Raw genomic sequence first — 22,166 nt, forward strand, 5'->3', positions numbered from 1 at the left:
TGTTCCAGACTGAACCGGTGCCCGCCATAATGCCTGCACAAACTGACTTTGCATCGAGGGAGTTAAGTTGGGAGAATCGAGCCAGCACTTGTCTCGGACGCTAAATGGCACTGGCTTGCATATCCGTTTTGCATGCCGCCATCTGTTCAGTGTTGATCTTCATGTCAGAAAGAACTTTTCAAGCCCCTCTTTCGTTTTAGAGGGCCGTTCTGCCGAAGAAGGAAATGAGCTGAGGTTCCCTTCTGCTCGTGTGCATCATTAGCAAGAAATATTTGCAAATGTAAGCTACTGGGCCTATCGGGTTACGCAAACTGATCTGTGCACCACTCCAAACAATTTCCCTCCTTTCGAGAGGTATTGAAAGCATTGGGTGGTATGGTACTATTCTATGCTAGGCGTTGCAAACAGATGAGGAAGAAAGGATATGCAGTTTTTCTACAAACCAATGTGCTGCAGTCGTGATCTGGCCAGCTGGATGCAGTCCACCACCTGTGGACTGTAGCCTTCCCAACATTTCACGAGCCCCTTTCTTCAGCAGCCCTAGGCGGAAAGTGGAAGTGTTATTATTATTATTTACTGAGTTTATATTCCGCCCTATACCCAGAGGTCTCAGGGCGGTTCATAGAAAACATTTTAAAATGCTGTGGTTTTGCTACAAATGCTTTGTCCCAATAGAAATCAGAAGATTTTAATCACTTTTTTCCTCCTGAAAATCCTGTTTGGGAAAACAATGTTTTGTTGCACTAGGGCCTTTTTAACCCTTTAGTCATTATCAAGAGGGGAAGTGGGTGGCACTATGGGTTAAACCACAGAGCCATGGGCTTGCCGATCAGAAGGTCGGTGGTTCGAATCCCCGCGATAAGGTGAGCTCCCGTTGCTCCTGCCAACCTAGCAGTCCGACAGCAGGTCAAAGCACAAGTAGATAAATAGGTACCACTCTGGCGGGAAGGTAAACGGCGTTTCCGTGCACTGCTCTGGTTCGCCAGAAGTGGCTTAGTCCTGCTGGCCACATGACCCGGAAGCTGTACGCAGGCTCCCTTGGCCAATAAATCGAGATGAGTGCCGCAACCCCAAAGTCGTCCAAGACTGGACCTAATGGTCAGGGGTCCCTTTATCTTTACCTTTAGAGCTGGAAGAGACTGTTGGGGTCATCTAGTCCAATTCCCTGCAATGGAGGAATCTCAACTAAAGTCTTCATAGCAGATGGCCATCCAACCTCTGCTTTAAGACCTCCAAGGAAGGAGAGACCACCACCTCCTGAGGGAGACAATTCCGCTGTCAAACAGCTCTTACCGTCAGAAAGTTCTTCCTGATGTTTACTCAGAATCTCCTTTCTTGTAACTTGAAGCCAGGTCCTACCCTCTGGAGCAGAAGAAAACAAGCTTGTTCCATCTTCCAAGTGTCAGCCCTTTAGATATTTGAAGATGACTATCATACCTCCTCTCAGTCTCCAGGCTAAACATACTCAATTCCCTCAACTGTTCCTCATAAAACTAGGTTCCCAGACCCTTTGTCATCTTGGTCTCCATCCTCTGAACGGGTTCTAGCTTGTACATCAGGTGGGGCAAGCCAGCTCTGAGTGGGTTCTTCAACATCTGCCCCCAAGTCCTGCTCTTATGGCACCTGGACAGTTAAGTCTAGTCAAAGGCGACTATGGGATTGCGGCACTCATCTCACTTTTCAGGCTGAGGGAGCCACCATTTGTCCACAGACAGTGGGTGGTGCTGTGGTCTAAACCACTGAGCCTCATGGGATTTCCAATCAGAAGGTCGGCGCTTTGAATCCACGTGCTGGGGTGAGCTCCCGTTGCTCAGTCCCAGCTTCTGCCAACCTTACAGTTCGAAAGCATACCAGTGCGAGGAGATAAATAGGTACCACTGCGGCAGGAAGTTAAATGGCGTTTCTGTGCACTCTGGCTTCCATCACGGTGTCCTGTTGCACCAGAAGCGGTTTAGTCCTTCTGGCCATATGACCCAGAAAGTTGTCTGTAGAAAAACGTCAGCTCCCTTGAACTGGGACTATGCACTGGTTTGGTGACGTGACAAGGAGCTTGGAATCCTAATTATAGGGTTTGTTGTCTGATTTGATGTATTGATTTGTAAACTCCCAGGGGGAGGATGAACCAAAGGATATCAGGATCTATTGGTAGATCCATTAGCAGGCGTTTCTGAGTCCCAATTGTTTAACAATATCAAAGAGGATGTGCAAAAGGATGGTGGCCTCAGCCCTGTTCCAGCCCTGTAATCTTAAACGTAGATTCAGAATGTGCTCAGAGACACACTTTGCTTTGATTTGGTGTCTTTCGCCCCTGGTTCTGCATGGTAGAGCTTGGGTAGACCTAATGAAAAGCCGAGAAGATCCGCTAAAGGGCAAGCCATTTTGGAAGGCACATGGTTTGTTTCATACAAAAAGCGATATCACGGTTTATAGTGCGAAAGTGTAACATCTCCTCCTAGAAAATACACCAAAAGAGGAAAAGCCTCTCAGGCCTTTTGGTATGTCGAATTGTCGTGGTTTCCAAAATCAGCAAGGCTGGCAGGCGAGATTTCTCCCCTCGTCCCTTTCCTGTTCTATCCCCTCAGTCCCTCAGCACACGCAGGTGTTCGTTGCAAAACATGGCTTGCCTGTTCAAACAAGATGTTTGTGCCAATCTCTGTTTCTGAGCCTAAAATACTTGTTTAATTTTTTTTTAAAGAAAAACAGTAACCCAGCTGGGGGAAATTCTTTACATGCATCTCTAAAAGAAAGCCGACTTCTCATTTGTCATTATGGCAATGTTTCTACTTTGTTTAAGAATACAAGGTCAGCAACCTTCTCTTAATGTTTGGAGGCTAGGTCATTCCTTTCCCGTTATTATTTATCTTGTGAATAGCATCGTTTCCCCCCTAGGATCATTGATCATATTGTTATGGGTCTTTGTGTCGGATTTCTAGGAGGGAGGCGATCATTTTGGGTTGCCTTGAGGCAATACCAAGCCAGAACCTTGAACTTGACAAAAGACCTTCCATAGGTTATATTCTTGGTGGTCTACGCAGAAGACCCTCTTCCTCTTGTTTAGTAAAAACCTGCCACTAAGAAAACAAACTATCGAAGTCATGAAATGGATATATATTAGGTCACACCAACTGTGCCTTGAATATGACTTCTGCGAGCATTCTGAGCTGAAATATTGGAAGAGAACCAGATTTACAATCTGGACGAAAGCAAATATATATATATATATATATATAAAACAGAACAAAATCTTCAAAGCGCTTGAAGTAAATGAGCATGTGTTTCGCTAATGCATTTCCTGTGCCAAAACCAAGGACCATTTGCTAGATGGCCTTGGACAAGACATCTCCATAAAAAAAAAAAAAATACTTAGAAGGTCATTTGCTCTCTGTGTGCAATGTCCCTGAGTTTATAACGCGTGTTGCAATTTGCAGTGGTGTAGCGTGGGGGTGTGTGCAGGGGGGGCCGGCCACACCGGGCGCAACATCTGGGGGGGGTGCTCACACTCGTAACTCTCTGCCCCCTGCTAAAATCCACGGGTTAGGGGGCGCAAATTACTTGCCTTGCCCCGGGTGCTGACAACCCACACTACGCCACTGGCAATTTGATGTTGATAAAAGCAACGTGCAGTTTGGTCCACAAGGTTCAGAGCAGCATTGTATTTCTGCTAAAATATTTAAATTTGTGAATTAGCAGAAAATTATGCTCTAGCTACAAATTGTATGGTGGGACGCGGGTGTCGCTGTGGGTTAAACCACAGAGCCTAGGTCTTGCCGATCAGAAGGTTGGCAGTTCGAATCCCTGCGACGGGGTGAGCTCCTGTTGCTCGGTCCCTGCTCCTGCCGACCTAGCAGTTTGAAAGCACATCAAAATGCAAGTAGATAAAAAGGTACTGCTCCAGTGGGAAGGTAAATGGCGCTCATCTCGCTTTATTGGCCTAGGGAGCCGGCGTACAGATTCTGGGTCATGTGGCCAGCATAACTAAGCCGCTTCTGGCGAACCAGAGCAGTGCACGGAAACGCCGTTTACCTTCCCGCCAGAGTGGTATCTATTTATCTACTTGCACTTTGACATGCTTTCGAACTGCTAGGTTGGCAGGAGCAGGGACCGAGCAACAGGAGCTCACCCCATCACGGGGATTCAAATTGCCGACCTTCTGATCAGCAAGTCCTAGGCTCTGTGGTTTAACCCACAGCGCCCTACCAAACGCTAAACAAGATGGACCTTGTTGTATTCCAGAAAGGCAGTTCTTATATTCTCTTGGAAACTTACAGGGAAGCAGAGTAAATTGGGGAGTATTTCTGGGAGCTCTACTTTTCACCCTGTGTCAAGATTTGCTCACATGCTATTAGGATTAGGGTCTCGGTCTGAACTATTGTGGAGTAAACGAGAACCTTGTGTGCTCAGCTCAGTATTTCGTTGCTGCTGCTGCTGGAAAACAGTCCTCAAGCAATGGAACAGCCCATGTGCTTCTGATTTGCCAGGGCCCATTTTGAATATGAGGCCAAGCCCATTCAAAATTGTTTCTGAATAAGACTTTACTCACTAATTGACTGGCATGCCGCCGCTGCCCTTAACCTGAAACCACACACAGCCCTCAGAAGAGCACAAGTGATTCAGGAATAGTTACCCTGTTACGCTGGGGTAAACTTCCTTTTGTAGCTGCGTAGGTTCCAGGCAACCAAACTCGAAGAAAACATTTCTGTTTAGAACGTTTTGCAGCCGAATACGGACGTTGTTAAAGAACAGCAGCCTTAGGTGGAGGGGCTTGCTTTGGTGGGAGGGGGGCAGCGTGTTTGGTTTGCGTCTAAAGAAAAGAAACAAAGCTGCAAAATGATTTAAATAAAAGCAGATGCTTTGGACGGGAATGAGAACATGTTTGTTTGGGGATACACAATGCTAGACGAGTACAACATCGATGAGTAATTCGGATTTTATTCAGCATGTCTGGACAACTTGATGAGTTACTAATGGTTTCTCAGGCTCAGATTGCACACAGTGGGGGCCAGACCTGATTGCTCAAACCTGGGTGTGCTCCAGTTTTTCAATAGGAAGATGTGGGCCCAAAAAATTCCCAGAAGAATCTTCAATCAACCTTCAAGGGAGATACTAAAAGAAAGACAAGCAAGCACAAGGACGTCTCTCCCACAACCCAGGTTATGTTATGGAGACACATGAGGCCACCATCTTGCTAAGCAGGTTTGGCTCTGGTCAGCATCTGGATGGGAGACCACCTGGGAATCACATGCATGGCCTTGTGGGTTACATGTTCGAAGAAAGGTGGGATGTAAATGTAATAATAATAATAATAATAATTTCCCCAGTCACTCTGGGAGCTCCCAACAGAATATTAAAAACACAATAAAACATCAAACGTTAAAAACTTCCCTAAACACGGTTGCCTTCAGATGTCTTCTAAAGTCAGATACTTGTTTATTTCCTTGACATCTGATGGGAGGGTGTTCCACGGGGCGGGTGCCACTACCAAGAAGGCCCTCTGCCTGGTCCCCTGGTTCACTTCTTGCAGGGTGGGAACCGCCAGAAGACCCTCGGCGCTGGACCTCAGTGTCCAGGCAGAATGTTGGGGGTTGGAGACGCTCCTTCAGGTATACTGGACCGAGGCCATTTAGGGCTTTAAAAGTCTGCACCAACACTTTGAATTGTGCTTGGAAACGTACTGGGAGCCAATGTAGGTCTTTCAGGACTGGTGTTATGTGGTCTCAGCGGCCGCTCCCAGTCACCAGCCTAGCTGCCGCATTCTGGATTAGTTGTAGTTTCTGGGTCACTTTCAAAGGTAGCCCCACATAGAGCATGTTGCAGTAGTCCAAGCGGGAGATTACCAGAGCATGCACCACTCTGGCGAGACAGCAGGCAAACAGAAGGTTGCAACTTAGTGGTAAAACACATGCCTGTCGAGCAAAAGATGCCCAGTTCCATCCTTGGCATCTCCTGGCAGAGCCAGGAAAGGGCTCCTGTCTGAAACTCTGGAGAACAACTGCTAGTCATTGTTGGCAACACTAAACTAGGCAGGTGGATGATCGGACTCAGAATAAGTCAGCTTCAGTGTTTGAAATTTGCCAGCTGCAGTTTGTACCTGGCTATAAGCCACTCGCAACCAAGTGAACATGTCCAGGCAGCAGGATGGCACCTGTCATCTCCACCATCTGGAGGTGCGTGCCTGGGGATCCTTGGATCTTGCCTATAGAATTATATCTGCGGTATTTTATCTGCACAGTCAGAATGCATTTCAGGAACCATCAAATTGTATTGGAAAAAACGACTGGCCCAAAAATGGTAACTAGGCACTCAGTTTTTGTGACTGTAACCCTGGCTTAGGGACGCAGGTGGCGCTGTGGGTTAAACCGCAGAGCCTAGGACTTGCTGATCATAAGGTCAGCAGTTCGAATCCCCGCGATGGCGTGAGCTCCCATTGCTCGGTCTCTGCTCCTGCCAACCTAGCAGTTCGAAAGCATGTCAAAGTGCAAGTAGATTAATAGATACCACTCCGGCGGAAGGTAAACGGCATTTCCGTGCGCTGCTCTGGTTCACCAGAAGCGGCTTAGTCATGCTGGCCACATGACCCGGAAGCTGTACACCGGCTCCCTTGGCCAATAAAGCGAGATGAGCGCCACAACCCCAGAGTCGGCCACAACTGGACCTAATGGTGCCTAGCTTATATATCACTGGTCGGCTTCCTTTGTTTCCTGCAGACAAGCTGCTTATTTAGTATTCAACCTGATTTGCTTACACAAAACTTGCATGGTGCTTAGCCTGTGTCCAATCTTTATGGGGCATTTCTTCTTATTTGTTTACAGGGAAGTTATATGACAATGAGCATTCAACCTGCTTTCGTCCTGTTTTGCTTATAGTGGTTTGTATTGCTTATGTTCCTTAGGAAGAAATCTAAACAAAGATACAGGTTTATAGTGTTGCTCAGGAATGCTAAGAGGCCAATAAAATAAAATAAAAATCAATGCTATTGTGAAATCAGTGGTTAGCAATCCATGGGGTTTTGAAAGGTTCAGTGTGCCATCTTGATTCCAATTGTACCTAAAACATAGACCCAAATTTGCTACTTCATCTCCAAAATAATCATGGTTACCGTATATTCAGGTATGTCTACAGGTGAAACTCGAAAAATTAGAATATTGTGGAAAACAGCAAAACATGTGTACATGTGCATGCTTCTACTTCTCAGAGGTCCGATATTGCTCTATTTGCAGTCCTTGTTTTGCTGATTTCATTTAATATTCTAATTTTCTGAGATTGTTAATTTGGGGTTTTCATCCGCTGTAGGCTATAAACATCACAAGTATAACAAATAAAGGCTTGACATATCTCGCTTTGCATGTCATGAGTCTATCTCATATATTAGTTTCACCTTTTAAGTTGAATTACTGAAATAAATGAACTTTTCCAAAATATTCTAATTTTTCGAGTTTCACCTGTAAATACAGATGCTGGATCTAAACACATCGAAGAAGCGATTCAGTTAAACGCATTGTAAACTCATACAGGGAAATCCGGTAGGGAAAGACAGGACTCAAACAGCGCCATCTGGTGTCACAGTGTTATATCGCATATACAACGTGTATAAAATGCTTTTTCTTTACCAAGCTAGCTGAATCCAGAGAGAACAAAGTGACAATTTCACACCCCCAAAATAGTAGATAAACAATCTCTACAGTTTAACCTGTTTCATCCCTAAATTTCCGTGACAGTTTCTTATTCTTGGGAGAGTCTTAGTGTTGACCTAGTGCTGTTATGTGCACAGTCCTGGGACTGGGTGCTGCCGTATTGGGACGATGGAGCATGTTGGACTGCATTTCATTAAAAATGCCCTGGATGTAGCATCCTGGACCATATTTCTTACATTTCCTGCATGTCCAAGAGATCTGGCCATAGCCGGAGCTTTCCCTCTTCAAGATCCAGACAGAAAAGAAACCTCCCAGCCCTTTATTGATTTCATTTTATTTTATTTATGAACGGCTTCTCCTGTGCTGAGACACCCTGAAGCAATTTATCAATAAACACACTGACAATGAAAAACAATTGTGCATATGTTATAGGAATCCCAAGGTCTCAAATATAGTATAAATGTTGGTAATTGCACAAGGTAAACACACATACATAAGTATAGAAACCACAGGTCTAAAATAGTACAGGAAAGCCATCCAAAAGCCATCTTGGCTCTCCTAGAGACTCTCTGCCTCCTTAATCCCCCTAACCCTATATCCATGAACCTCTTTTGTATTAATTGTCATTGTTTGCCCAGATGTTCTGCATTGAGGGATGTCTGACCGGAAATCCTGATTGCCTTATCAAATGCTAATGTTTTGTGTAAACTGTGTCTGGAACTATGTGAAACTTGCTAAATCCTCAGGAACAGCACACCTTGGCCTGCCTGAGCCACAGTAACCCTACCTTATGTGTGATGTAATTTCTGACTATTTGTAGAGGGGGTGTCCTTCTCCACGCCAAAATGCAAACCCTTAAATGAGATGTTTCTTCTTGGTTCTGGATCTCTCTTGCCTCCTTGCTAGGAGGGGAGGGAACTTCTTTTGCAACAGAAAAGTAGAGATCTGCCTTGCTTTCGCTGTATCCTGCCTCCACCCATTCATCTCTGACCAATCATGGACTTAGGGGACTCAGCCCCTTGGGGAGTTGGGCAGCAAAAACCACCCACCCAAATTTTTCTATATCACATACAATTTAGACACAGACTGGGATAAGGGTAAAGGCTTGTTGAAAAGGGGAGAAAGTCTTCAATAAGGGTCAAAAAGATAATAGAACTATCCCCTGCCTGATACGTAATGGACCATTCCAAAAGGCAGAAGCCACCACCCTAAAGGCCTGATTCCTACATTGTATGGAATAGACCTCCTGATGAGATGCTATTTAGAAGAGGTCCTCTTCTGCAGAGTGTTGTGACTGGTGAGGTGCAGAAGAGGTGAAATTATCCTGTAAGCATTCTGGTTCCAAGCTGTACAGAGCATTGTGCCTCTTTCCTCACTCTCCCCTTCTCCAAACTTAGGATTCGCTCCTCAAACTACAGCTCTGTCAGCACCCCTGAGAAGGACTCACCACCAACCCACTCTCTAGATGTAGCTTCTGTATGGTACTAAACTATGGCACCATGCTATCTGGGGAGGAACTGGATGGGAGAAGGAGAAGGAGAAGAAGGAGAAGGAGGAGAAGGAGAAGGAGAAGGAGAAGGAGAAGGAGAAGGAGAAGGAGGAGGAGGAGAAGGAGAAGGAGAAGGAGAAGGAGAAGGAGAAGGAGAAGGAGAAGGAGAAGGAGAAGGAGGAGGAGGAGAAGGAGAAGGAGAAGGAGAAGGAGAAGGAGAAGGAGAAGGAGAAGGAGAAGGAGAAGGAGAGAGCCAGCAGACTACCAGGGTATGTCCGAAATAATCTCCAGCTGTGATGATCTGTAATCCTTCCTAGGTTTTCTTGAAATACAAAATGCAGAGAGAAAAAGAAGAAGCCCAGCAGATGGAGGAATAGGAGAGGATGGTCTGTGCACTGAGAGGACAGAAAGTAAATGCTTTTAACATTTGGAAGCTGGCTTCCCCAATACGAGACGTTGATTCAAAATAGATGGCAAATGAGTTAGGAATGATGCGTTGTGCACAGGTGCTGCCAGCAAAACAGAATTCCAAACCCAGTAGGAACGTCTGGTTCCCTAAAGTGCATCTGGAGCTCAAATGAAGAAGGCCATTGTGTTTCCTGAATGAAGCAGTCTGTCAACAAAACCCATGGCGATTGGGAGTGTGTGAGTGTGGGTGTGTGGGGGTGTGGATGCTGTGGATGTTGGGACTTAATCGTTCAGGCCCAGAGTCCACTTCTAGGGCACACTGTCATTGCTGCATGCCGAAAACCAAATGTCATCTGATTCACTCCAAAGAGGCTCCAAATGCCAGCAACAGGCTGCCTGCAATGTTTGTCAGTGAAAACCCCACATATCGCTGTGGCCTGAAAAAAGAGCCTTCGACGCCCTAACCTGCGGGTTCACGGTTTCGGCAAAATCCTGACATCGTCCAACTCACTCCAAAGTGGTTTACAACCTCAGCAAAAGGCCCCCTGCAACGTTTTGCTGAGAAAACCCTATGTTTCACTGCAGCTCAAAAAATGAACCTTCAGGGCCTTAACTGTGGGGTCACGATTTCACCCCAAACCTGACATTGTTCTACTCCAAAACGGCACAAAGCACCATCAAAAGCCCCCCCCTGCAACGTTTGGCGGTGAAAAGCGGACTTTTTATGGCTCCCCACAAAATGAGCCCTTGGTGTCCTAACCCACCGAATGTCGGCAAAAGTCTTGCAGCAGCCTTTCACGGCAAAAACAACGTCGGGTTTAGCATGACCGTTTTACTCTGGTTAGGGTGTCAAGGACTTTGTTTTGGGGCTGCTGCAGAATGCTGGTTTTTAGCCGCAAAAAGCTGCTGCAAGACTTTTGCTGATGTTTGGCACTGTTTTGGAGTGAATCAGTTGGGTTTTGGGTCATCCTGTGATCCCCTGGGTTTGAGCATCCATTTCTCCAATTTTTTTTTGGGGGGGGGGGCTGCAAAACACAGTTTTTTTTGCTGCAAAGCACTGCAAAATGGTTGTAAAAAATTGGCACCAGTTTTGAGGGGATCCCAGACTTTGGGTTTTGTAATTAATGATGCAGTAGGCTTGGGCTGCTGTCCTGGAATTTACCTGCAGTGTTCTGATGTATTCTCTTAACGCAGCACTTCAAGGACCTTAATTCTCCTATTTCCCTGCATTTCCACAACTTCCTCAATATGTGTTTTAAAGATTTCCTTGCCATAACTTTAAAGACCTCATTAAACAGCTGCACTTGAATGTTTGTATAAAGATGACTATTGGTTAAATGTTTCCTCTATATACTAACGCCATTAGAAAATCCGGTTTTATTCTACTGGTTCAGAAAGTTCTTGAGCTTTTTAAGGCAGACCCCAAAATCCGGATGAGCAGTGAACAGTTTGTTCCCTTGCCTTTCCATTTAACTCAGTGGTGAGCATATCAGGAATGGACTACTAACCGCAGCAGCTGTGCATTGATTTTAAGCATGACGTATTTAAGAATAAAAATATACATTTAGACAGCAATTCCATTGGACCAGGGGCTTGTCCTCAAGAAGTTGCCAACTGTTTTATGTTTTAAATGTATTTCTGTGCAGCTGATGCAATCTACTTAAGGGCCAGGCTGTGGCCCAGTACTGAGTCCTGACCCACCAGCTAAAGAACGATGGAGCAGTAGTTTTCAAGCTTCCTACATTTGGAGAACTCTTTCTACCAAGAATTCTCTGCTCAGGAACCTCCTGCAGAGTATCAGAGGTGACAGGTGACAGGGACGATGTCAAAGAATTCTATCCGAAATGGAAGAGGGAGCACAAATTGCCCCAATTTGCATTCACGTCCAATGTCAAAAAACCGAAAGCCACACATGTGAATACAAACAATATTCATTCTTGGTGGTTTTTGTTTTTATCCAGAAATGCTATGTAAAGGATGGAATTATTTTCAACTTCGGTTGTTTTTTTTTACATTTCTCTCCTGTTGGAATTAGATTGCTTTTAGCCACAGACAATAGCAATACCAAGAATGTGGGTTTTAGCAGAAGCCGAACTCCAGCAGAATAAGGTAAAAAAATAAATAAAATAAAGGTAAAGGACCCCTGGATGGTTAAGTCCAGTCAAAGGCGACTAAGGGGCTGCGGCGCTCATGTCACTTTCAGGCCGAGGGAGCCGGCGTTTGTCCACAGACAGCTTTCTGGGTCATGTGGCCAGCATGACTAAACCGCTTCTGGTGCAACAGGACACCGTGACGAGTACCAGAGCGCACAGAAATGCCGTTTACCTTCCTGTCGCAGCGGTACCTATTTCTCTACTTGCGCTGGTGTGCTTTCAAACTGCTGGGTTGGCAGGAGCTGGGACAGAACACCAGGAGCTCACCCTATTGCATGGATTTGAACCGCTGACCTTCTGATCGACAAGTCCAAGAGGCTCAGTGGTTTAGACCACAGCACCACCCATTCCCCTTACAGCAGAATAGTTTGAGATGAACACAGGAAGGGATGGAAATCGCTGTCTCCTAACATCTGTTCTAGTAGGCATGAACTGTCAGGGTGCCAACCCATTCCACCCCCTGCCAATAGAAAGCCCATGTCACTCTTTCCTTCACCAAGTACTTACTCTCACTTAGATTGCCTTTAATAGGGCTGCCATATGTCCAGACATTACCCGGTAAAGGGGGGGGGGAGCTCAAAAACATTGCAGGTTGTCTTAAAAAAGCAGTTTTGGTGGCTTTCCTAAAAAGAAAGCTCAAATAAAGCTCCTGGTTTTTACTTTTTGAAATGTGGCAACCCCATGAGTTGCCCCCTGGAATAGACAGCCCTCTCCAAGGAACTTGGAGTCTTGATTTTCTGGCTTTGCATACACACACAAACACCTCAACACATTTATTTGTAAAGGGCAGAAAAGGTAGGTGAATATATTATTTGAATACAAAGGAATCCGAAAAAGTATTGTGACTTTGTGACCAAAGGGAGAATCAGCATCCCTTCCATTAAAAGCAAATTGTTTGTCATGTGTCGTGTGCAGCAACTGTCTATCTGAGGTCAGGTTTTGAATTTGATTTATTTAGACACAGGATCATTAAAAGACTGCATTTCCATAAGATCAACCAAGACCCTCTGGTTTCCTCCCCCCACTCTCTCTTTGAGGCTTTTTGACACCCAACACTCTTCTTGGTTCTGTGCAAACCCTTTCGAGAAGTTTTGACATGTAGATTTACTCCCGAGTAAGCTTCAACAAGATTCCACCTGGAATGCTGAAAATTGCACATGATAGAAAATATGGTTTTATGAAGGCCTAGACTCTTCCAGAGCCTCCAAGTGCCCCTATTTTCCAGGGGCAGTCCCGGATTTACAGAAGCCATCCTGGTTTCTGATTTGATCCCAGAATGTCCCACTTTTCCTTAAAGGTAAAGGTAAAGGTAAAGGTACCCCTGCCCGTACAGGCCAGTCTTGACAGACTCTAGGGTTGTGCACTCATCTCACTCTAGAGGCCGGGAGCCAGCGCTGTCCGCAGACACTTCCGGGTCACGTGGTCAGCGTGACGAAGCTGCAACTGGCGAGCAAGCGCAGCACACGGAATGCCGTTTACCTTCCCGCTGGTAAGCGGTCCCTATTTATCTACTTGCACCCAGGGGTGCTTTCAAACTGCTAGGTGGGCAGGAGCTGAGACCGAATGACGGGAGCTCACCCCGCCGCTGGGATTCGAACCGCCGACCATACGATCAGCAAGTCCTAGGCACTGAGGTTTTACCCACAGCGCCACCGTCCCTATTTTCATCAGAGAAATGTTGAAGGGGATGGATTATATTGCAGCTCCGTAGTGTGTGACTGGCAGCTCCTAGCCATTCAGGAATCCTTAGGGCCTAGCAATTAGGAGTGGTTTCCCAGACCCCTGAAAAATATCCATTATTCTTTTTAATTAAATAGAATCTTGTATTTGTTTCAACAATATTTTTAAAGTGGAGTGTGTGGCTTAGTCACTGGAACCGTGTTGTCAATCTATAATGGAAAACAAGCAACCAGCAAAAGGTTTATAAAAGAAAACAGAACTACATCCAAATTTTCCCCTCTAAGATTCAGATATAAATACTCAGAGAACTTGATAGTTACAAGAACGATCACATGGCAACTCAGCTCACAGGCTTTCCCAACCTTCTGTTAAGCGTTTGTTTTCCAACATGGATCGAAGTGATAAGAAAATGACTCAGTGGACAAAATAAGGGGCAGTCGAGATGCAAAAATCATTTGTTTGTGCCATCGTAGGAGAAAAAAATGCTGCTTCGGCTTAAACTCCTTTTCCACACTGGCTGCAAAGATTTCCATTATGGTTTCCATTAAATGAGAAAATCCATGAAAGAGAAATGTAAGCTCTGACCTTTTTAGGCAGGTGGGTGACGTAATTTGGTTTCTGCTCATGGGCGCACTATGCAATCCATGTAAAGGCACATAAGTTCAGAAGGTCTGCTCTGAGGTTAAGGCACTGGGAATAAAGAACAAAAACAAAGGCAGCAAGCAGTCCCCATAAATTTCAGCTGTACAATTACGGAATGACTTGTTCTAGAGTTTTATCAGAAAAAAGCATTGGCCTCGTATGTTGCCTTGGTCTTGGCTGTGCTGCTATATATATATATTTGTTTAGAGTGAAAAGAGTCTGGTCTATATTCCTCTCACAACTGACACTTAGTTAATAGTCTTTGTTATCCAAAATGTTGGTTTCATTCACAAGTGTCTGGCAGGAAACGACACTTTTAAAAATTACGTTCTTTTCACAATATACTGAGGTTTCAATTTATAACATTTTGAGTCACGCAATCAACAAAACTAGCTGGTTGTTAAAATATTTTTTCTCCTTAAATGCACGACACAACCTTTCTTAAAAGCGTAAATGAGTAAGTCTTCAAGATAATTGAAGGACAGGCTTTATGTTTTATCGTAATTCCAACTTGGAGAAGAAAACGATGTTCTAATAAGGAAAAAAAATAGCTCCTTTGCCTCCCATGCTTATTTCGTATATATCTTCTGTGCCTCTGTGAGCTATAACTCTTCACAAACAATGGTCTGTGACTTATTATGAAATAACTCCCATGATTCATCAGGGTGGTGGCATGAAAGCACATTGCTAAGAGCCCTAGATTAAACATTTTAAACGCAGAGCCGAAATGTGGAAGCAAGCTGTGTCGAAATCAGCGTGACTTAAGAGTGACTCTAAATGCAACATGTGGCTAGCGGAAAGTGATCTCAGAAGATTGTCCCAGTGCCATCTAAACTGATGTTGCCTGGGCTGTACTTGAATGCCCAGCCCCCCAAAAGCTCTAACAATTATCTTTTCGGGGGGTGTCCTGTTTTTTTTTTCCTTTTTGAAATATGGCAACCCTAATGCAACCTTCTCCTTCAAACAGGAAGATTCTGTTTAGGGAAGCTTTTAATATCTAAGGACTATTGCATTTTAATATTTTGTTGGAAGCCGTCCAGAGTGGTTGGAGAAACCCAACAAGATGGCCGGAAAATAAATAAATAAATCATCATTGTTGTTATTATTATTAATTATTATTATCATTATTATTATTCTGTAATGGCAGCCAATCACAGAAGTGACTCTGCCTTTCACACGAGGCTGCCGATGACTAGTTAGGAGCGTGTTTTGATGTGCCTAAGGAGTTTCAGCACAAATGGTTTCTCGTTGGCTTGACATGAATGAAGACACCCTTGTGGGCTTCAGAAGTATTAGACGAAAGCACTGTACAGTGGTACCTCGGGTTAAGTACTTAATTCGTTCCGGAGGTCCGTTCTTAACCTGAAACTGTTCTTAACCTGAAGCACCACTTTAGCTAATGGGGCCTCCTGCTGCTGCTGCGCCGCCGGAGCACGATTTCTGTTCTCATCCTGAAGCAAAGTTCTTAACTCGAGGCACTATTTCTGGGTTAGTGGAGTCTGTAACCTGAAGCGTCTGTAACCTGAAGCGTATGTAACCCGAAGTACCACTGTAATGGTTTTTTTTTTTTTTTAAAGTAATAGAAAATACTGTTGGGAATGTAAAGGGATGCTGCTGTGGTCTTTAACCAAACGGTGCTAAGATATGCTAAATTACACCTCACTTTTGGGTCTAGAAGGAGTTCAACACAACTCACTAAGGGGAAGATGGTGCCACCCGCTATCCCTTGCTATTCCAACATATTATGGAGTGTTCAAATCCGCTATTACCATTCAAGCAAAACATATGATTTGATAGCCCTCTTTCAGTAAGGTAGAGCTCAAAACGATTCAGAACAGTTTGTTGTTTAGGGAAAAACACACACACACAAACCACATTTTATTAATAATTGTTATACCTTTATTAAGCAGAGAAGATCCAAGGTAACATGGCATGGGCATTATCAAAACTGTACAACTTATCAGTTATAGATTTTTTTTTATTTGGAGATACACACAAACTACAGAAACAAAGACAATGGGGTGCTCATACTGGCCACAGGGATTTAGCAGGTATATTTCTCCCGCTCAGTTAAAAAAAGTTATATTCTTGTATATAAAAAAAGTTAAAGCGTATTGTGTTTTGGAAATGGCAGAGTCCAGATCGCGATTCAGTTGCTTCATGAACACCCCAGGACAGATGAACAAAACAGAACAACAGTTGCCTCATTAAAACAAATCTACACTTAGTCACACACAGTGTGCCAACCGGGACAGGCGGCTGCTGTGGCTCCTCCATTCATTCCAATGGAATCCCATTGGAATCCCATCCCATTGGAATGCATGGTGGATGCCAAGCCACCATACCTGTTGGATTGCACTCACAATCAGCAGTAGGGTCTTCTTTTGAAGCATGAGGTAGATGCACATAGAAAAGACAAGAACACATCATCATAAACATTTTTTTTTGGAGGGGGGATCAACATACAATCCTCTTTCAAAGTAATACACAGAACATTCGTCACAATAATATGTTTTGAATGCGTTATAAACATCCAACATCAGACGGCGCCAGAGAGCAAAAAATGAGTTTATATGGATTTTTACATCGGCTTTTTTCTTCTCTTGTTGTAACAATTTAATTTCTAACTTATCTACAGTATTTTAAACCTGTGTCTAGATCCACCCTCTGTGTCACCCCTACACAATGCATGACATGTTGATTTTACATGACCTTAAAGTAACAGCTGTTCAATGCAAAGACATATGGAAAGTCAAATGTGAGTGATTAGATACTGTAAGGGCAAAACAAGCAAAGTACTCTGGTGTGTATGCAGCTTGACAAATGAGAAGTCATTTCTCCTGAAACCTTAATCCTGCCTTCCCAATTTTAGTATCTTAAGTGGGTCTAGCAAGCATTGTGCAAAGGCAAGTTGATTATAAGGCAAGCAAACGAGGAATATGAGGAGCTAATTGCTATAGCATAAAAAATCCAATATCTTGATCTGTTAATGTATCTGAAACAGGAAATGAGCTATGTATGTCATAGGGTATGAAAGGAGGAGGAGACGAAAAACAGGATGAATTCTTTCTATCTGTGTCGGTCGGGATAGTGTTGTGAGGCACATGCCTTGCTTTTTATCGAGGGTGCCTGAAAAGCAATCAATGGCAAATGGTGGTAACTAAAGCTGATGTCTTAAAGCTATCTGACAAATTCCAAATTAACAAATTGGCCGGGCATTCACCTGATAGTCTGTAAAGAATTCAAATGTGAAATGTCCGAACTTTCAACAAAAATATGCAGCCTATTAAAACCAGCCTTCAAAACTGGAAGGTAGCCGACGCAAGAGCAATTTAAAAAAGGAAACAGGGAGGGAGAAACCAGGAAATCGGAGACCTGTCTCCCTAGACAAGTAAACTGTTAGAAGATGATATTAACATTAAGTTTGTTGGATATACTGAAGAACAAGCTTTGTCAAAGAAGAAACAGTATGGCTTCTGCAAAGGAAAGTCCAGCCTCACTAACCTCATAATTACTTTGAATTCTAAACCCTGTAGTTAGAGGTGACCCAGAAGCTATGATATGCTTGAACTTCCAAAATCATTCTGAAATGTGAAACTCAAAATGGAAGAAATTTCCTTTCGGGCACACTGAACACACCGAGGTGCAGGCTGGCCACTTACACAGTTTAACACACGCACCTCCAAGCTTGGCCCTCCAGCTGTTTTGGGACTACAACTCCCATCATCCCTAGCTAACAGGACCAGTGGTCAGGGATGATGGGAACTGTAGTCCCAAAACAGCTGGAGGGCCGAGTTTGGGGGTGCCTGGTTTAACACTTTGTCAGTGAGACAATGCAAAGTTCTCAAAAACACTACTATACAACATGAAATGAAAACAACATCCAACATGAAAAGAAGCTTGCAGGAAATAATAAAGGACTTCAAAACGTAGAGCTTACATTTGTAGCATAAAAATAGACTTCAATGGCATTGGAAGAAACCATTGTTCTCTCTTATGGCAAAGATATCTGTTCATAAATTCCCTTTCTTAGTACATGCCAGGTTTATTACAAAAGCATAACTCAGCCCTCCACTATTGCTAATATAAGGACTTGACAGCTCATCCTGGAAAACAACAGCAATATTTTGGACCAAATTTGGCTTTGTGGTTTACACCTTTTACCAGTGATGAGCACAGAGCTGCAATGCAGGTATGGAATTCTCTCATTCACAAGAACTTCCTTTTAATTTCCAGGAATGGATCCAAACCACACATGAAATGCACACATGCCTTTTGCTCCTCCAGTCTAATGGAGCAGCCCATGGGAACCAGAGATGTGCTTATGCATCCTAGTGCATGCATATCTCTGGATGCGTAGACAGCATAAATTTTGTAGGGACATCATTTGCATCTGGCATTTGCTCTACTGTCAATTAACCAACAGGAATTTTCCATTAGCTCCATAACTTTCCTTTTAAGTAAGTATAATTAAAAAAAATCAGTATATAATAAAGTGAGCATTCTGAAGCATTCACAATTAAGTGCATCGCGGTCAATGAATTAATTATAATCTTGAACATAAGCCTAGAAAAATGTCATTTCTCTGCTTGTAAATATTGTCTGTTTTGGTTTTGTATGTCTGTAAATATAGATCCAGGTTTTCAGACTCAATTTTGATAGAAATATTGATAATGCAGCATCTCTTTCTCTCAAAAATATACATTTAATTATTTTACACAAAAATGTAACCTTTCATTCCAACAACCAAGTTTATAATACTTCCAATAATATCTCTGGTTTTAATAAAATCTTGGGGGGGGGGGAGAAGGGTTAGAAGAGGGCAGAGAAAGAGTGTATAAAACCGTAGAATTCACAGTAACTGAAATTAAACATCTTATATAAAGCCACTTATATTTAAATATATATCTATATATATTTATATTTATGCCCACATTTAATGTAGTAAAATATAGCTATGATGGACTTAAAAGACTCTAGTCTTCTTTGAAGACATTTTAAAGGTTTTCATACGTAGAATATGATTATCTAATACATTCAGCTGAAGGTTAGGCAAAGCGCATTCTTTTTAAATACACAGGTAGCATACTGCTTATCCAGATACCTCCCACTCATCCAACCCCGCAAACACTTTGGAGAATGTGAATTAAGTAAGTTCAAATTTATTTATTTTCGATATATTCCGAATAGGCCAAGAGCCTTTTTATCTGTCGGTTCACCAGCCCCTGTGAAGTTTGGTCACCTTTGCCAGTGTAAAACCCAATAGGCTAAAAGGGTGGTTCGGGTTAAGGGCAACAGAGGAACTGGCCCTGTGTTATATCTAGGCAGGGTTTTTCCCCACCAGCTGGAACGTGCCACAATGGCGTTCTGCCACCTCTCAGATGGGCCCTGGTCCCCTGGAAGCAAGGGGAGAGATCAGACCTGCTTCAGAAAAGCCCTGCTGTGCCTCCTGCTACAGCAAGGCCAAACAAAACAAAAAAGCCATATCCATTGACGGTTATATGAACTGTTAAAAGGAGAAAATCTCATTTTGTTTTCAAGGAGGAAGATTCAGGAGACTCTGTTTCAGCTCACAAAATGACAACTCAATATTCCTACAGTTTCAATTTGCAACCTTTGGTTTTCATCTGGGAGGTACTTTAAGGCTAGCGGGAGGCGAGAGTTATAAAAAATATTATGAAAATTAGTACCGGCTTGCTCTTTTTTGCATTCCAAACGCTACTTTGGGAGATATCCAATTGCAACGTTGCGATGACTAACAAGCAACTGGATACAAACCATAAAGGGGCTTTTAAGCAACCCTTCCATTCCTATTCATGGTGAGTCATACAGAACAATTAGCTCGATAGTTTTCTCCTCTTGACGCTTAAAAAAAAATCACCACAAAATTTTGGAAAACTTAGAAGAAGCAAAGAATGAAGTTCTGACCTAAGAATTTTCGATAACAGTAAGCTAATTGTAGATTATATACAGCAAAAAAAGACAATGATATCTATGTATATTTTGTGGACCAGTCCCAAAACACAGAGCTATAGTTGTCTCCACATCACAACTAGAAACACTTGCACTCATTGGCAGGTCTAAAAACATGCTTCTAGATCACTGTGAATCAAAAAACCCCAAAAGGCTTAGTCCTACAACAAGTAGGACTATATTTTCTATATTTTCCTGAATTTTGGCAATGACCACATTTGCAGAAGTATATTCAGGGGCCAAAGGTTCAAAACTGGTCCATAACCAATCGCACCTTGGAGCACACATGTGCTCATCATTCACATGTGGTTTTAATATTACTTGCAATAATCCCAAGTTACAGCCTCATGGGTTTTTCAGTATGGACACAGCGCTTGGGGCATATACAGGTACCCCTCATTCACCATAATTTCAGGGAAGGTTATGCACACACAATGGAAATCCTTGTAGGAAGCAGTGCCTGGTGCTGCAGTGAAAAGAAAAGCTGTTGTACGTGCAGAAGCTGCACGTGTGCATTGGCGCCATGTGGCTCTGCATGCAAATTGTATGCAAATTGTATGCAAATTGCTGGCCTACTTGTAGCAGGCGGCAGACATTGTACTGTAAAAGACTTTTGGGCTAAGTCCTGTGCAAAGGTTGGTAGCTCCAATTAATAAAAAATAAATTAAGAAACTGAAATGGCACTAAGTGTTGCATTATGCTTCCAAGCAGGCTTTGGGATGGATAAACAGACGTATACGGAAGTCATCAGGAATATCAAATCAACACATGTCCCACACGCCATGTTATGTATGGAAACATTCGTTTCTGTTTGCTAATGGTTGGCAAAGGCAAATCCCTGATGTGGCAGACAAGATAAGGGTGGGCAAAACGCAGCACTGAGTTAAGCTCAAAAACCACAGAAATGATCAAGATGTATATATTGCAATAATGGCAACGGGTAATCCTCTGTGCTGGAAGCTTTCTCGTTCTGGTGAGATGGAATCCCCGGATCAAACGAGACGGAAAACAAAACCTTTCCCCCCAGCTTATGAGACTGAAATCCCTTTACAGACACACCTCGTGTCTCCTTGACGTTTGCGGAACCTAGTGCTTATGATTCTGTAAAGACAACGCAGCGTTTATGGCGGGGGAACCGGCTAGTGTCTCACGTCGAGAGCCTGCGGATGTTTTCTGCGCAATCCACAGCTGCCTGCAAATAGTAGCTTTGTCGTGTGTGAGCCTAGAGCATGCTGCAAGCAGTTCGAGGACCACGAAGGAAATCCTTCCTCGTTCTGCCAAAGAATCCAAACCAATCCTTTCGAAGCGAACGGCAACCTCTGCTCCCCTACGTGGTTCCGGGGCCTTGCATCACGTCCCCTGGGTTAGGCTGCGCTGCTGCTGGAACAGGGGGTGCTTTGTGTGCTGCCGATACTATGGGCTGCGCTGCTGTTTTCAGAGGCCGGCGGGGATGTGGGGACCGGCTGCCTTGCTGCCGGTTCTCCTGGAGGAAACAAACAGGAGGGGAGGGAGAAAGAGTTTGGTCTTACAAGGAACATCTCCACAATCTTCTTGCCATCACAGTTGGGCTGGATGACCCTCGAGGTTCTTTCCAATTCTACAATTTTGCGATTCCAATTTATATATGTGCATATCATTCATATCCTGCTATTGTTTTAAGGAGCTCAAAGACAGCATCCATTTTGTCCTCGCAACAGCCCTGTGTTAAGAATATAGGACTGCCCCAAAGCTCAACAATGCAAAAGCAAGTACAGACTTTTCAAGTTTCTGTTTGCTGCACTATATCGCAGTGACCCTTTCCCCCAAATTGAGTAAAATAAAAAACTGTGACTTATTTCCACAAGAGGCCTCCGGAAGGGATGGGATAGCAAGGAGCAGAAATAGGGAAAAATCTCAGGAGTCTGACTGGAGATATGTGAAGGGCCTCATCTTTCTCGTGAAACACTTATTTGAGGGACGAGATTAGGAATGATCTTGTGGGAGGTGGATATGCCAAAACACTTATTTAAATGTGTTAAGTTTTGTTGGTGTGAATCCATAAAACACCTACATTTCCTGCAATGCAGATTAGAATTTAGTCTGATGCTTTTTTGTAGCATAATGTACTGCTGTGCCTTTTAGCAGAAAGCCCTCTATGAAATCACTGGTTCATGCCACATTTTGGGATTTTTCTCAAGTTCCTCACTTGAA

The 22,166-nt window shown here is 43.6% G+C and overlaps 1 protein-coding gene across 2 annotated transcripts in view; it reads right to left on the reverse strand.

Moving 5' to 3' along the window:
• Positions 1-15,879: 15,879 nt before the first annotated feature.
• The window catches only part of TGFBR3 (transforming growth factor beta receptor 3), a 142,279-nt gene continuing 135,992 nt past the window's right edge, over positions 15,880-22,166 (reverse strand). The window contains exons 17-18 of one of the 2 annotated variants that reach the window (XR_014512318.1): positions 17,822-21,459; positions 15,880-17,683 (exon numbers count right to left, since the gene is read on the reverse strand). Coding sequence is in view for 1 of the 2 variants with exons in the window: in XM_083444870.1 (XP_083300996.1) it covers positions 21,341-21,459 (119 nt within the window). In the remaining variant the exon portion in view is untranslated. Of the gene's footprint in view, positions 21,460-22,166 lie in introns of both variants that reach the window. The other variant, XM_083444870.1, reaches the window with a different exon arrangement.

Source organism: Podarcis tiliguerta (genome assembly GCF_965153285.1).
Source record: "Podarcis tiliguerta genome assembly, chromosome: 6".
Taxonomy (NCBI): Eukaryota; Metazoa; Chordata; class Lepidosauria; order Squamata; family Lacertidae; genus Podarcis; species Podarcis tiliguerta.